We start from the raw sequence: 15251 nt of genomic DNA on the forward strand, positions 1-15251 counted from the left end.
GAGTTTTTGTTGGCAGTGTGTACCGGACATGGCTTTGCTCGATGCGTGTTTCTGAAGAGAGCAGAATGCTGAACCGCTCTTGCACATCTTCAAAAATGGCACATCTTTAAAACTGAAATGAGAGGGGTTTTTTTTTCTCCCCCTTATAGAAACTAAGAATCAGTAGTCTATAAAATCTATTGAATGTCCAAACCCTCAGCTGAGAGGATAAGCGATTTTTTTGCCCCACAGCAGTGATTTAATGTTCCATATTATTTCTTTCTATATAATTACTGGAATATTTCCTTAAAAATCACCAGAGTTGTGACCTTGAAAAACAAAATAGCTGTCTAGGTTCTACACATCCCATGTAACAAACAGTGAAGAGTCAAAATTGATGCTGTTTTTAGTTCAAACTTTTTTCTGTGTGTTCACCCAGGCCATGTTAGTACGTAACCCAGCCTTCCCTCAGCTGAGCCAGAGGACTCCGGCAGTCATATCAGTATCAGAGAGGCCACAAGACAGTTGATATACTGTCACTCCCTGCCAGTGCTGTCATCCATCAGCCTAACTAATGGAGCAGGAAAGAATGGAGAGACCGAGAGGCTCACAGAGAGAGAGAGGGAGAGTAATGATGAAGTGAGAGGCAGGGTGAGACAGTGACACGCAGAGAGGTGGAGGTAAAAAGCAGCAGCTGGGCGGAGGTGGACAGTAATCTTCAGTTCATGGATACGAGGCCAGTGCTGTCAGTGTGGGGTGTGACAGCTCCCACAATCATCCAAATCCTTCTTAGTGAAGGAGACACGGACTATATTCAGCACTAATGCTGGTGATTCATCCGTATAAGAAATAAGAACAGAAATTTTACATCATCCTGTATTGGGACTCCACATTCTTGGGCCTTATGTGCTTGATTTCAATTGTTTGGTTCTGAATGTTATATTAATTCCTTCATCACAATCAGTGTGATTCTGGGAGCCTTAAAAAGTTGAAAATAGATAAACATAATAATAGTATAATAAATCAATTTGTCTTGAATATGATTTTGACATGTGTTTAAAACTGATTGGATTAAGAAGTTAACGTTACTTTTGTAAAGTTGCTGCAACAAAATTACAGACATGAAACTTACATGGAACTAATGATCTATTGTGTCATCTCCTGCCATCAAAACATGTCTATTAATTTGTTTTCTCATTAAGAGACAAACTCCCCTGCCTGCACACGCTTTTATTTATTAGAAAGAAGATGATGAAAGGTTGCGATAAACTGTCTCGTTTTAAACAGTGGAGAAAAAAATAAACTCTAATGCAGTGTGAGACAATTTGTTACTTAGATCTGTTCTGTCATTAATTTTTTTGCCTATTTCTATAATTCACCCCCATCTTGCAGGCTGCTCAGTGCATACAGATGGGAATATTTCATATGAAGCATTTAGGCATCAAAATAAAACAAGTTATGTTCTCCTGTGTTCATGTCACAGTACATATACATGTTGCACAGTCCTTTGAGTAAAGAGATTGGCACCTTCTCTTTCTTAGTGGACATTTAGACCAAAACCTGCTTTAAAACACAGTGTGTAGCACTATTGATAAATAGCTGGCAAGGAACGAGTCTAGAGCCACACCATCCAAGACCGAAATGTTAATTGCATACTACAATATGAAAGTACCAGGTGGAACAAACTACATAACAGCTACTTTTCTAATTTTAGAGTCTCACTGCTGGAGGGGAAGCAGTTGGGTCATTAAAATCCAAAGGATTAATTCCCTTTGGAGCATAAATATGCTGAGCAAATTTCATGGTAGTCTACCTTTTATATTATTATAATTCTAATGTCCAATTGCAGTTTTTATAAATTTTGTGAAAGAAAAAATGTTTAAGGTTATTAGGGTTTAATATTCATCATCTGGGGACCATGTGTAGCATCAGTTCATAACAGTTTTTGAGGGTAAGTTTTCAAATATTTTAAATGAAGACTTTGGTTAAAGATGAAGACCGTGAGCCAACAAAATGTGCCTTTCCCATCTTTGTGGCATCGGTTTATAAACAGTGGCTTATATGCTTTCAAAATGTATTTACAGGTAAAACTCCTGGCACCCACTGGATCGCCTCTCACCTGTCATAACAAAAACTCGTCTCACTTGTGGCTTATGTACTCATAACATCACTGTCCGTGACAGCAGGTGCTAAATAAAGTGTCAAGCAGCTATAAATGTCAGTGTAAACTACAATTATTCCTGCTGTGGAATTTGATTACACAGCACATCATTGGCAGTCATCTAAGTTATTACCAAAGAGAGACAACTCTTCACCATGTGAATGGGGACACTGTGGTGTGGCCTGGCTGGAGAGGGCTGTTTATCTGCTGTGTGTTTGATGGGGCTTTGATTAAGCCTGAAATTGAACATGATCCCTTGAGTAGTGGGAAGTAATTTGTCTTTAAATTATATATCTCATGTTGTGTTTATTTATTTATTTATATAAACTGTGCCTGGCCAAAAAAAAAAAGAAGTCACCACCTCGATTTAACTAAGAAAATAGGAAAGAGCCTTCCATTGGATAATTACTGCAGTGATTAATATGTTTCAGCCGGCAACAAGTTATTTAACTGATGCAGTGAGCAACTTCTCACTTCTCACTTATTAAACAACCATGTTAGAAGATATATCTTGTAGTCATGGAAAAGATGTTACTCTGTTTCGGAATGGTCAAATTATTGGTCTGCATCAAGCAAAGAAAATAACTTAAACTACTAAAATTGGGTTAAGAACAGTCCATTGCATTATTAATACCTGGAAGGATAGTGGCAAATTATCATCTTGGAGGAAGAATCCTGGTTGGGAAAAACCTTGAATGATCATGATCATAGATCACTTAAACAGTTAAACAGTGAAATTAAATAGTAAAAAAACAACAGTAGAACTACGGAAATTACATTTAATAGTGAAGCTAAGAGCATTTCCACACATACTATGTGAAGAGGGTAATCAGGAAAAAAGTCATTAAAATTGATCTTTGGCCAAGTGGAAAAAGGTCATGTGGTCCTGATGAGTCCAGATTTTACCCTGTTATGATCTGGGGTTGATTCAGTTGGTCAGGTCTATGTTCAGCAAGGTTATGAGCCCAAAATGGAGGTCAGCTGACTACCTGAATATACTGAATGACCAGGTTTTTCCATCCATTTTTTTCTTCCCTGATGGCTCGGGCATATTCCAAGATGACATTGCCACGATTTATCAGGCTCAAACTGTAAAAAAAAAAAAAAAAAGTGGTTCAGGGGTTCAGGGTTCATGAGACATCATTTTCACACATGGTTTCACAGAGTCCAGACCTTAACCCTAGTAAGAATCTTTGGGATGTGCTGGAGAAGGCTTTGCACAGCTGCCCGACTCTCCCATCATCAGTACAAGATCTTGGTGAAAAATGGATGCAATGGGTGTCCTCTTGAAAATGTTCACGTTTTAATGGTCAAAAAACACATATCTCTCATACTGTTCATTGCTACCGCTCCTTTGTTAACCCTGTGTCTGAACGCCCTGTTTTATTGCCTGTCTCTTTAAGGCTCTTATCCAGAACAGCCCAGCCTGCTGTGATTGGTGTGCTCTTGCAGGACTGAGCAGGGAGTGTGTTTCCACAGTAGCTATGCCAGTGTTTTTTGCAGCCAACCATGCTGGGGGGCATGTCTGAGGCGGTGACTGTATAGTTGTGACATCACAGTCTTATGAGAGTCCTGATGGCATGTTTGAATTCACAGTTTCTTAAAATGTGCTGTGAATTGTTCTGTAGACTTAGGATTTTGAAACTTTAATACTTGATACTAAGGTAATTCATTCAACACTATACAACAAAGAGTTGAGTAATGAAATAGAAATTCAAAAACTCAATCATACTACACAAACTAAAGAACATATATGCAGTTATTTATGTACAAATATACATAAACATGCAACGCATCAGAAGTTTGACATGGGGGAAATAGCCCATCCACTTCGACTGAGTGTGAGCACCAAGCTTCGATGTCATGAACAGATTCCACCTCTCCCCCTCCAGCTCTAGTCCTGAGCCCTGCTGGCTCAGAATCTGTTCTCTAGAGCAAAGCCTTGTTCCGAGATGATTTGGTGGAGACAGGTCTCTGACAAAGGTCTCTGACATTAGCCAGGAGGAACCTTAAAACTAAGCTAAATTAGCATGTCTCTTATCCCAACCTTCTCCTCCCCTGAGATGGTACTGCTGGTCAGGATGGTTGAAAGATACCGCAAGACTGCTGCTCTTAATCCAAAACAGCACCAATGCTGATGACGGTGTTGACTTCAAAAAAGACATAAAATATAGGACCTTTAACCTTCACGAATTATTTCAGTTGCCTAAACTTCCATTACCTTAACATTATTGTAGGTTGCATACATGAATATTGTGCAAATAATAGTTGCAAAATATCAGGCTTAGCATTCAGAATCTTTCCTTTTTTTTCCCTTTCTATGTCATCTATCAGTGTTTTATTTGAGGAATGAGTTCAGAAAACTCATTTCCAGCTGGTTAATCCTCTGCTGTAAAGTCAAAATGGATATTAAAATGATTTAGACATAGATAGATACCACTTATCATCGAGACTGTGGTCTCATCAAGATAAATATTTATCATTACTGTATTTTAAGTGTGTAATTGGAACTTGCTGATAACAAATGGGTCTCTTTGTCGCTCAGTCTTTCTTGTCTCTGTGTTTTTCTCTGTGTGTGCTCAGAGCCTGATGAGTTGGAGGCTGAGCTGGCCGGGTTGGCCTCTCTTGGGTTCACCGGCTGTCTGTCAGGTGTTCGCTTCAACTCCATCAGTCCTCTGAAAGCCGCTCTGCTGCACCCCGACAGCCCTGTTACTGTCACTGGCCCATTGGTCCAGACGAGCTGTGGTTCGTCCTCCCCAGCCGATTCCTACGCAGCAGAAACCACACACTCCTTATCAGGTACAAGGAACAGACTCAGACCTTACTTCCTACACTATACTATACTATGTTCAGGGTATATATCATTAGTTAACAACCCCACCCATTCCCAACGTGGGAATCCATCTGGTGTGTCTTTAATATTATTCTTAGGGCTGTTCATTAAACTTCTTCATGGGCTCATTAACCATCCTTCTCGGTAAGCAGACAGAGTGATGATACTACAATAGATGAGATTAGTCAGACAACTGCAGTGAAGTCCTTTGAGGCTGAGCTGAAGCTTTCAACAAGTACTTTCTGCACTGACTGATGGTTCTTTCACTGACTCTACCTTCTCCTCCCCAGTCAAAAAAAGTGTGTTTAGTTTTTAGATTATTATTTAATTATTTGTTGGCCCATGTTGACATAATCAACTGAACATTATAAAGAAAATATGTTCAGTGTTTTACTTCATCAACTTCCATTGATTTTTGTTAATATTCTTATTATGAATTAGGTACCAGCACCTTATTTGCCACGGCCTCTTACCTGTGGAGTTCACCAAGGGTCAGTTCTGGGCCCCTTCATGTTCTCCATTTGTTCCCTTCTGTGGGTCATATTTTTCCGAAACCATATGTTGAACATACATAACTTTATTACGCCGTTACCGCTAAAAGAAATATATTACTGTAATGCATTACTTTATTTACATTAATTTCATCCTTGCCTGTCTTCACTGATTGCCTGCCACTTCTACAAAATTATTTCAAAGATTTTATTGCAAATATTTACCCCTGCAAGGTATAAAACTTGCTTGTAAAACATGATGAGACTGGGGTCACAAAAGATGGGGAAAGTAGTCAAATGCTCCATAAAGACCCTTTCAAAACATTCATGACTGAGTATAAAAGGGCTGTCCAAGAAAGGCTCAGTCATTCACAAGCAAGGATGAGGAGAGGTCACCACTTTGGGAAACACATGATTGTTTAAAGGAGATTAGTACATGGACTTTAACACATGGAACACACAGTGTCCTAACCTTTTTTGGACTCAGGGTCCTAACTTATTGTTATATGTTCCCCTCCACCAAGTTTGTCCCACAATCTTTCTTCTCTGTATCTTTGACTGCTGACCTTTTCCCCTTTGAATTCTGGACACCATTTCTGATTCTTTTTTTCTTCTGTATTTTTCTCTACAGACCAGCCCAGCTCAGCGGATCCAGGTCAACCTTTAGTCAACGCCATCAGGAGTGACTCAGCTCTAATTGGAGGTAATGCAGTCCATCCCTCCGTGAATAAGAACAAACAGTCGACTCAGAACTTTGTACTTGGAAAGATGCAGCCAGAAAGCAGTCTGACATTGTACAGGGAAAAGAGATGAGTAAGATGGGAAAGAAAAAATTCTCAGTTTTGGAGCTTGATGCAAGTGAGGAAAGAATTTTGATCTTGGAGGCTGAAGTGGAAAAAAAGAGGCCATGAGGAGAAGTAAAGTCACACTTAACTCAAGAAGCACATGAAAACATGAGTGACAAAAGGATTTTAGATTTGCATTTCTATTTTAAAACCACATTAATGCAGCATTCAACTCTGTCAAGCACTATTTTGTCTCGCAGATTTCCTTTGCTTTACGAATAACAAATGAAACCAGAAGCTTTGATTATATTGTATAAATTTGAATTTGTTTATACCTACAATAAAACTCTGAAGAAACAGAATATAGTCCAGCTCTGGAGAATGGAAATCACAAAGTAGAAAAGATGTATTAGAAGTCAGACCCCTGTGTGCTATTTTAGATTGAGATGAAATGCCAGAAAGTTGAAGAGTGATTAAACAATACTCACTCAGTTTTGAATGCTGTTCTGCAGTGGAGACAGTGTCACTGGATGCTCTAATATTAGACAGACATTCATCTTCAGTCTTTGCCTTCACCAGGTGCCCCGGTAGCTCAGTTGTTAGAGCGTACACCCCATGTACAGCAGCTGTGTTGTGTTCTGTGTTGTTTCAGGGTTGATCGCCGTTGTGATCTTCGTCACCGTGTCTGCACTGGCGATAATGGCCAGATTCATCTGCAGCAGGAAAGAGACGTATCGAGCCCAGGAAGTGAAAGCAGCTCAGCCCGAAGACAGCCACGAGTTCCCCTTCAGCAGCCAGGCGGACTGTGAGAGTGCTCCCAGTGAAAACCAAAAGGAGTATTTCATCTAGGAGGAGCGCTGACCTCCCGCTGACCTGACAGGACAGAGCTGGAGGATTTACCAAGAGACACACACACACACACAGCCCTGCTAGCCACTGCTACCAGTGACTCAACAAGATGTGAAGTGAAAAACCAGAACAATCTTATTTATTTCCTTCCTGCTGTCATTTTGCGGATGTAAATATTTACAAATGTAAATGGTAATTTGTGTGCTTGTATCAATATTTCTCTGCCATATTGAAATGTTTAAAGTCATTTATTAAAAGGAAAGGGAGCACTTTATATTGGGGTACGCTTATCAACTGTTGCTTATTAGCATGCATTTTAGTAGCGTGTTGGCTCCTTATTGGTCATTGTAAATAATTTATTGATGCCTTATTCTGCATGACACAACTACATGGCCAATCAAGCATTTTCACTCAACAATCTCCTAAATACTGTTTATTGACAGTAAATAAGGAAGATGTTGAAACGCGTCTCCAGCTGAACCCTAGTTTTTCTCTGGTACGCTGTGTTCAGCGTGCACTTCTCTCCTGTGTGGCAAGTCTTGTTTTTTTTCAGTGTCAGCGAGTCTCTGTGTGATCAGGGCCTGACACTGTTAATATGCTTCGCTCAGTGTGGGCTTTATCAGGTGGTAAAAAATAAACAATTTCCTGAGGAACACTCTCATGTAACAAAACACAAAACTAACTCAGATTATGTCATCCTTTCTGAAGTGAAGTGTTGCTCCTAGTAGTTTGACGGTTTTAAAACCAAACAGGTTCTACTTGTTCAAACATACTTTTAACACACTGGTTTTGTGTTTTGTCACTTCAGAATAGAATTTATTTATGAAGTTAATTTCTGATCAGAAATGCCTCCCAGCACATCTCGTCAGGAAAACAAGGAGACCCACTGCAAATCGATGTTGTATGCCAGGTCTGTGAACTTCACAAGTTACTCTACCAGCTGATTCAAAAGATTAACGGGCTTGGGCAGATATTAGAAATTATCAAACGCTGCATTATTTGCTGTCGTAAGCAACACATCAAGCGGCTGTGTGTTTCTGAGGAACTTCCCTGACTGTATTATCATTTATTACAGTGTTATTTCCAAGGGAACCAGTGACAGACTAGCTGCACTTAATGTATAATACTAATACACGTTACTATAAGTAAAGAAGGGGACAGCATATCAACCTGTCAGTCCTTTATATAGCTATAATGTTCACACTACTAATCAACATTAAATAAAATAGCATAAAATGAAATGAAATAAAATACTATAAATACATGTTGTAAGAAAAGCTGACACCCAAAACTAACAATGATAACATCATGCATTGTGACATATGGCACGTGCATCATGTGTGTTTCGGGCAGGACAATATGGTGATATAAAATGTTGAATTTCGCCCAGACCTACAGATCAGCACATGTACAAAAAATAAATAAATAAATAAATAAAGTAGGCCTCTACCAATGGGTTGCAACGACTTCTATCAAGCATGTATCAACTGACACTAGATTAAGTAAAAAGTGATGAGAGACAAAATGTGATTGTTCATTATGTGCGCCGCCGTACTTCTGTGCAGTCGTCTGTGTGTACATCGGTCAGGCCTGGTGGATCTTACAGGTGGAAGTTGAATCAGACACGCTTTATAATGACTAATATGAAACCAATATGTTGCTAATATGCATGCTAATTAATGACTAGGAAATGGTTAACATGAGTAGCCTAATATAAAGTGTTACAATAGGAGACATGCAGCATTAATGTGATGATGGAAACACAACTTTGTTCCACTTGAGACTTTTGGACGTTCCGTGTTAATTTATATAAAAAAAAAAAAAAAAAGCATTTTTTCTACATGGATGATGAACCTTCTGTGATGTGTGAGATGTCAGAGCCATACAGTACGTGTCGAAACGTGTGCAGAGGGATGCAGCTGACCGGAGGACTGAAATGTGTCTTTCACATCTGCACATAAGAGCTCAGCCATGTCACAGTCACTAAATCAACTGAAACCCTCCTGTTACAACTGAACATCATTTCTACACCCGCTGTACATACAAATACAAAATTAAAGTCACTCGAAAAAACCTGAACCTCCCCACTTTGTGTCTGAGCTAGTCGAGGAGCTTTTTATGTTACTCGCCGTGCTTTTTTTATATCGTGATGAAAATGAAAGCTTTACGATAAGACACTTTTTTAAAAAATCTTTTACTTCCAGCCTGTGCCAGTTGAAGTGAGCTGCCGACATCAAAACACTTTCAGGACTCAAAACACAGACTGTCACTGAATTTGCTCTGCAGACACTTTGTGTGTTTTTGCTAAAGCATTTACCTGTGTTTGCCTGACAGATAGACACGAAGAAATAGACAGATCAGGTAATAGAAAGAATTGAAGAAAAGCTAACAGTTAGACATGACTGATGCAACCAGCCATGCAAATATTAATATTGGATATTTATACGCGACTGTTTCCAGAATCCTTTGGATCATGGGTGGGATTTTAGATGAGAGAAGTAGAAGGTTTTTGTTTCTCTCACACGACCCTCTCTCCGGATGTTTGTTACGGTCAAAGTATTAATGTGCAGCGTTTTCATGTGAACAAATGTCTCTTTTGATTTGATTTAGCACCAATTACCCCTACAGAGCAATGATACACGCTTCATGAAAGCATTCAAACTTCCTCCTCTAAACGCCTGCTCTTTGGCAACGCTTTGTCTGAAAAAATTCCTGTGGCGCACATGAAGCGATGCATTTTATATTTCCTGGGTCATTAACGGGAGCCAGGATTGCCTGTCGTGCATGAATAATGAAGGTAGCTCCAGAAAGCCAAACTATGAAATCCCGAGGAGACCGTCTGATTGACAAGAGAGAAATCACCAGAGACATGACTGCCCAGCTCTGAAGATGTCCGCGTACATGACCACTTCCATCGAAAGGGCAATCAAAACATACTACTCTGTTGTGTACCTGCCTCGCAGGCTATAGACAGAGAAAGCTGTGTTAACCTTGAAGACGTTCATCCAGGGTGCCCTATTAGCACTAATAAATTAAAACATTTGTGGCTGTGCCGACTCTCAGCAGTCAGCGGACCTGTGAAGCCTGCAGAACGACACTTAAAAATTGCCTTCAAGCGTAAACACAGTTTCACATGACTGAGCCCATTTACACCTGATATTAAAAGGTATAGTTCTGTTTTTTGTTTTTTTGTTGTTGTTTTTTTGTAAGTGGGGGTGTATGAGGACTTATCCATAATCAGCGTATGACAGTCACTAGTGGCTTTCAGCACACTCCCAGTTTGGAGAAACAACGGCACAGTTACCAGAATAAAATGTTGACAGCTCATGTTTCTGCAAACCACTGATACCTTCACATTTATATTTCAGGAGAGACTCATATTTATGAGAGAACAAGAGAGAATGCAAAAGTCTTAGCAGAAATATGTGGGAAGGTAATGAAGCAGTACGTAGAATAGGAAACAACCCGATGGAACCTAGACACTGGTGGTGCTGGTGGTGCTGGTGGTGGTGGTGAGTCAGACCTGGCCACAGGATATGAAGAGCTGGAGGACAATGGGAGTTTGACCGCAGAGACATGACTGGATGATAGTGTTCATGGCAAAATCTGGTTGAGAGAGGTGAATGTAAAGATGGTGTTCCTGACTGAAGTTACACTGAGCTTCATGTGTCACAGACCTATGTAGCAAATCGACATCTATACAAAACCTGTCAATTCATGTTTACATCGCATATTTGTGACCTCACATTCAGTGAGCAGCAAAACCTACACACTTACTGATACAACCGAGTGTTGCACAATGCCTTTTTATAGCGCTGAGATCAGAATTTCTAGGTCAGATTTGAACTGATATGGTTGTTTCTCGTTTCTGGACAGTAGTCAGGCAGCAGCCATGTTGCCAATACTGTCTTTGTGACAGCAACAATCACAGTAATACAACACGGAAATGCTAGGAGAAGAGAAAGATGAAGACATGAACAGTATTTTTCTTCATATTTTCTTGCTTTGAAAAATATTTTTATACTTCCCGAAAAAGTCTCAATCATTAATCAGACTGATTTGATGTGGATCTTGCTTATCTGCATCAGTCTGCTGTAGAGACTCAATATGAATGATGGAGTCCCCTTTTAATATTCATGAAAAATGTCATTACCAGTGAGATTAACCCACTTAATCATGTTTGTGTACCTACAGTATATTGCTGCCAATATACAACTCAAAATAAGTTGCCGTGCAGCTCGACCTGCCTTCATGTTGGATTTACCCATCATCATTACCGATGGCCTTAAAACAAACTTTCATGGATTATGTGCAAATTCAAATCCTGTTGTGGGGAGAGATCATCATTACTGTAGCAGAAAACGCAGTGGAAAACCAGCGTTCGGAGGCAGCTGGGGTCTTTTGTTTCCTGTTAAATGAAGCTGAAACACAGCAACACTTTCCCTCTCCGGAGCAAATTAAATTTACATAAATTTACATCGCAGATTGTTCCTCCTAAACTTTTCAGGGGAGGGTTCTCTTTATGCACTACATGACATTATGGATGGGTATTAATATTCTTCTGTCTGCAAAGTGGCGATAAAGACGGCGACTAAATGACTAAACCTGAAGCAACAAGTAGAGGGAGTGTGAGTCTTTTTCTGTGACATCAATTCTGTCCTGAAAGTTTGCGGTTAAAGACTTGACACAGAAACGTCGCTGACACTGAGAAGAGTTTGACAACAGAGTTTCAATAGAATTGAAACAAATAAAGCTGATTAAACTTTTCTTGCACTTAGCATCCCCTTGAAAGTCATGAATTAGTATGTTATCTCAGCCGTGGAAATGAAAAACTATTAAAAAAAACAAAAAACAAAAATCAAATGGCTAATAAAAATTTAGCACCAGAACTTATGAACTAAAGTAACTTCTAGGCAGAGGCGAACCTGCTTCAATGCTATTAAATCTTTGGCATAGAACTAAACTGAATTTAAGTGAAGGAACTAAACAAACACAATCAAACCACCAGGTAGCAAAACTGACAAACATCAGATGTGTAATTCAGGGCACAAATCTGTCATGGTTGAGCTTTAGGTTTAGTTATTTCTTGTTTTATTTTGTAGTCCTCTCCTCATGTGTCATGTTTCACTTTTCACTTCCTCCCTTTGTCCTCGTCCCGCCTTTTCTCCTGCTCACCTGTGTTCTATTCGTTAATTAATCCCTGGATACTCAAGCCTGTGTTTTTTTTTTTTTCTCTTACTCATTTCCCCAACATCAGCCCTGTGTCTCCTGTGTCCCTCATGTTCCCACCTGTGTGCCCAGGGCTGTCTTTGTTTTTTTTGGTCTGTACGTCATTTCGTTTTTGTATTTTTGTAGTTCTTTCTTCCTTTTTCTTTTCTTTTTCATTTGCCCCTGCCTGCTCCTTCCGTTTTTGTTGCCTTTGGCTTTTTTGTGCTTGGTCTTTGTATTTTGTATTAACTGGGATTTGATTTACAGCTTTAATTAAAAAAAAGCTCTTTTTTTTTTTTGTTCTCTACCCTGCCTGCCTCCTGTGTGTCCTGCATTTGGGTCCTCGCTATTTTTGCTACACATAACAACATCAGTCAGGATCAAAAGGAAATGTCTCTCGCTGTTTAATACATGCATATTTTTTCTGTAGAAAGGTTCCGTGGTGGTCCACAGGAACGGGTGCAGCTTCACTTTTCTGTATCACGGTGGAAAAGAAAGCTGCAAGAAAAAACTGCGAGGAAACACTGGTGGCACATGAGCTATTGGGTACTCCCCTAACACATTTACCTTTGTGTGATAGACACAACTTAAAGTCTCGAGAGGTAAACAACCTGTTAAAACAGAGCTGAGACTCGTACCGCCCTCCTCCTCCTCCTCCTCCTCCTCCTCCTCCTCCTCCTCCTCCTCTTCCCTGTGGTCTCCTCGCTGTTTATTCATTCTCTCGTCTCTCCTGTGGTTAGTATGCACTGGAGCCGCTCTCCCTCTGGACCTCATCAGATCACAGAAAGCTGTCATCTGATGATCTCCAGGTATTTTATTTACCCAGGGGGAGTCATTCAAGCTGCTCATCAGCAGCTCCCTGCATGGTCAGTGAACAGAGGGGAGCCAAATTCCTTGCGTTTATTTTTTCCCCAGTTTTTAGTTTTTATGAATCGTTAAATAAGAGTCGATGAGGAACTGTTTCAAAGGAAAATTATAAATACAATTATTACCGCTAAGCTTTTGGTGATGTATTATTGTTTCATTGTTTCCAACGTGACGAAGCTAGAGTAGCACTGGAATAAAAGAGTGGGTTGAATGTTAATGGTGGAGGGAGCCTGCTGCTGTCTGACTCTGCGGTGGAACTTTTCATCTGATAATCCATCTACAAATTAAACCCTGTCGACTTGACATGGAGAGAGGCTTTTAGATTGGTTCTTTGAAGTCTGAAAAGTGGACCTCTGTGTATTCCATGCATTTCATTTCTCACTTTTGTTCCTGCGATGCGGCCACTTTAATGTTTCGAGTTCCTTTTCCTTCCATTCGAACGCTCCAACAGGACAGTCCTGAGGGTTCGGCTCCACTGAGCACAGTTTTTCAATCTACATGCCCGTCACAGATCATTTTAAACCCCTTCCAGGCTATTTTCAGATGTGCTGTCCTTTTTTGAATAATCAATCTGTGTCAGTATCACTACATGCTTACATGATTCAAAATTACCTAAACACCGTTTTTTTGCTCGTCTGTAACGCGGCGTGTGGGCTAAAGCATTCCACGGCTCACTGGAATGATAATTGAATTTAACTCGCCGCTCACTCAAGGTTGATGTCAAGTGTTATGAATAAATGGGCCCCTCACCTGAAAGAAGAGACTTGATTAATGCCTCTCCACGCAGATGAAACAGCAGCAATCAGCGGTAAGAGGGGAGGCGGACGGAGAGAGCGCGATGACTCCCCGCTGCTGCCTCCCGCTGCATTCTGGAGGTGGGCTGGATAATTACCAGCGGCCTTCTCCCTGATTAGTGATCTGATGAGACTGCGGCGCCGCGAGCAGAAACAGCATCGCCACCCACCTGATTACAAACGACATCGCGGACCTCTGTTGTCAGTTTGTATCCATCATAATCATTCCGGGAAATGTACCCGGCATAGCAATGTGGCTTTGATGGTGGCGAAATATGGTGTCATGTTTGAAAGCACCACTTTTTTTTTTTTAAAAAAAGCAGCATGAGTTTCAGGGGGACCATCGTTGCCATTATTCATATGTTTCCAAAGTGAGTTTTTGATTGCTTGGTCAGTACAGTGTTGGTTTGGCTGGTTTAGACACATACATTATTAAGGAACTTCTGGAGGGTACTCTGGAGACGAGGGGGAGAGATTTCCTCACTTCCTCAGTACTGGGGGGGTTTCCTCTCTGCATGCTTCCACGAGAGGATTTAATCTTCCTCTTGATCAGCAGTAGAGTGTAACTAAGTACTTTTAATGAATCTTAGCATACGTTCAATCAGGAAACCCTTCCCTACAGTCCCTCTCTCTCCCTCTTCTCTCATCTTACATCATAATCAGCTGACTATGCGGTGCGGTGTCCGACTAATCAGAGAAACATATATCAGACTGGAAAATTCACATGAACGCCCCCTCAAGCACGAGAACCACCAGCACACACGTTGCCGAGTTGATGTAATGTGAAGCTGAAAGCGGTGATGGTAAAATGCATTTTTGTGACATACATTTCATGGCTGGCATGATCCGATTACTCTGATCTTCCTTGTCAAATGCCCGAAACAGCAGTCAGCGTGGTATTTAAATGCCCGGAGCACTGAAATGCAGAACCTTATCCATGTTGCCCCCACATGAAGAACCATTCAGATTTACCACCCAGGTCATGCCACCATCTTCCCAAGCCAATTATATCGTCGCTGACAAACTTTAAATCCTGTGTGCTGCTGTCAGTAGGTCACGCCCTTCTTCACATCCATCTAGACCTCAGCCATTCTCTTTATCCAATCACCTCCAACATCCCTATTGTTTAGACTCATCGAGGGGTATCCTACACCACGCACGGCTTCATTACCCTATTTAAACATGATGACATCAAGAACTATCGCCAAAGACTATTCATATTTCTTACCTTTATTGTGGATATGTCAATAATTGCTCGCTCCTATGAAGCTGCTAAGGTTGAAT

General features: G+C 40.5%; 1 protein-coding gene across 1 annotated transcript in view; it reads left to right on the forward strand.

The window, feature by feature from the left end:
* The window catches only part of LOC119029256 (contactin-associated protein-like 4), a 117895-nt gene extending 108734 nt beyond the window's left edge, over positions 1-9161 (forward strand). The window contains exons 22-24 of the mRNA XM_037115967.1: positions 4724-4939; positions 6096-6167; positions 6902-9161. Of these exons, the coding sequence (XP_036971862.1) occupies positions 4724-4939; positions 6096-6167; positions 6902-7098 (485 nt within the window). The 3' untranslated portion in view covers positions 7099-9161. The remainder of the gene's footprint in view (positions 1-4723; positions 4940-6095; positions 6168-6901) is intronic.
* Positions 9162-15251: the final 6090 nt, after the last annotated feature.

This window comes from Acanthopagrus latus, chromosome 11 (genome assembly GCF_904848185.1).
Source record: "Acanthopagrus latus isolate v.2019 chromosome 11, fAcaLat1.1, whole genome shotgun sequence".
Taxonomy (NCBI): domain Eukaryota; kingdom Metazoa; phylum Chordata; class Actinopteri; order Spariformes; family Sparidae; genus Acanthopagrus; species Acanthopagrus latus.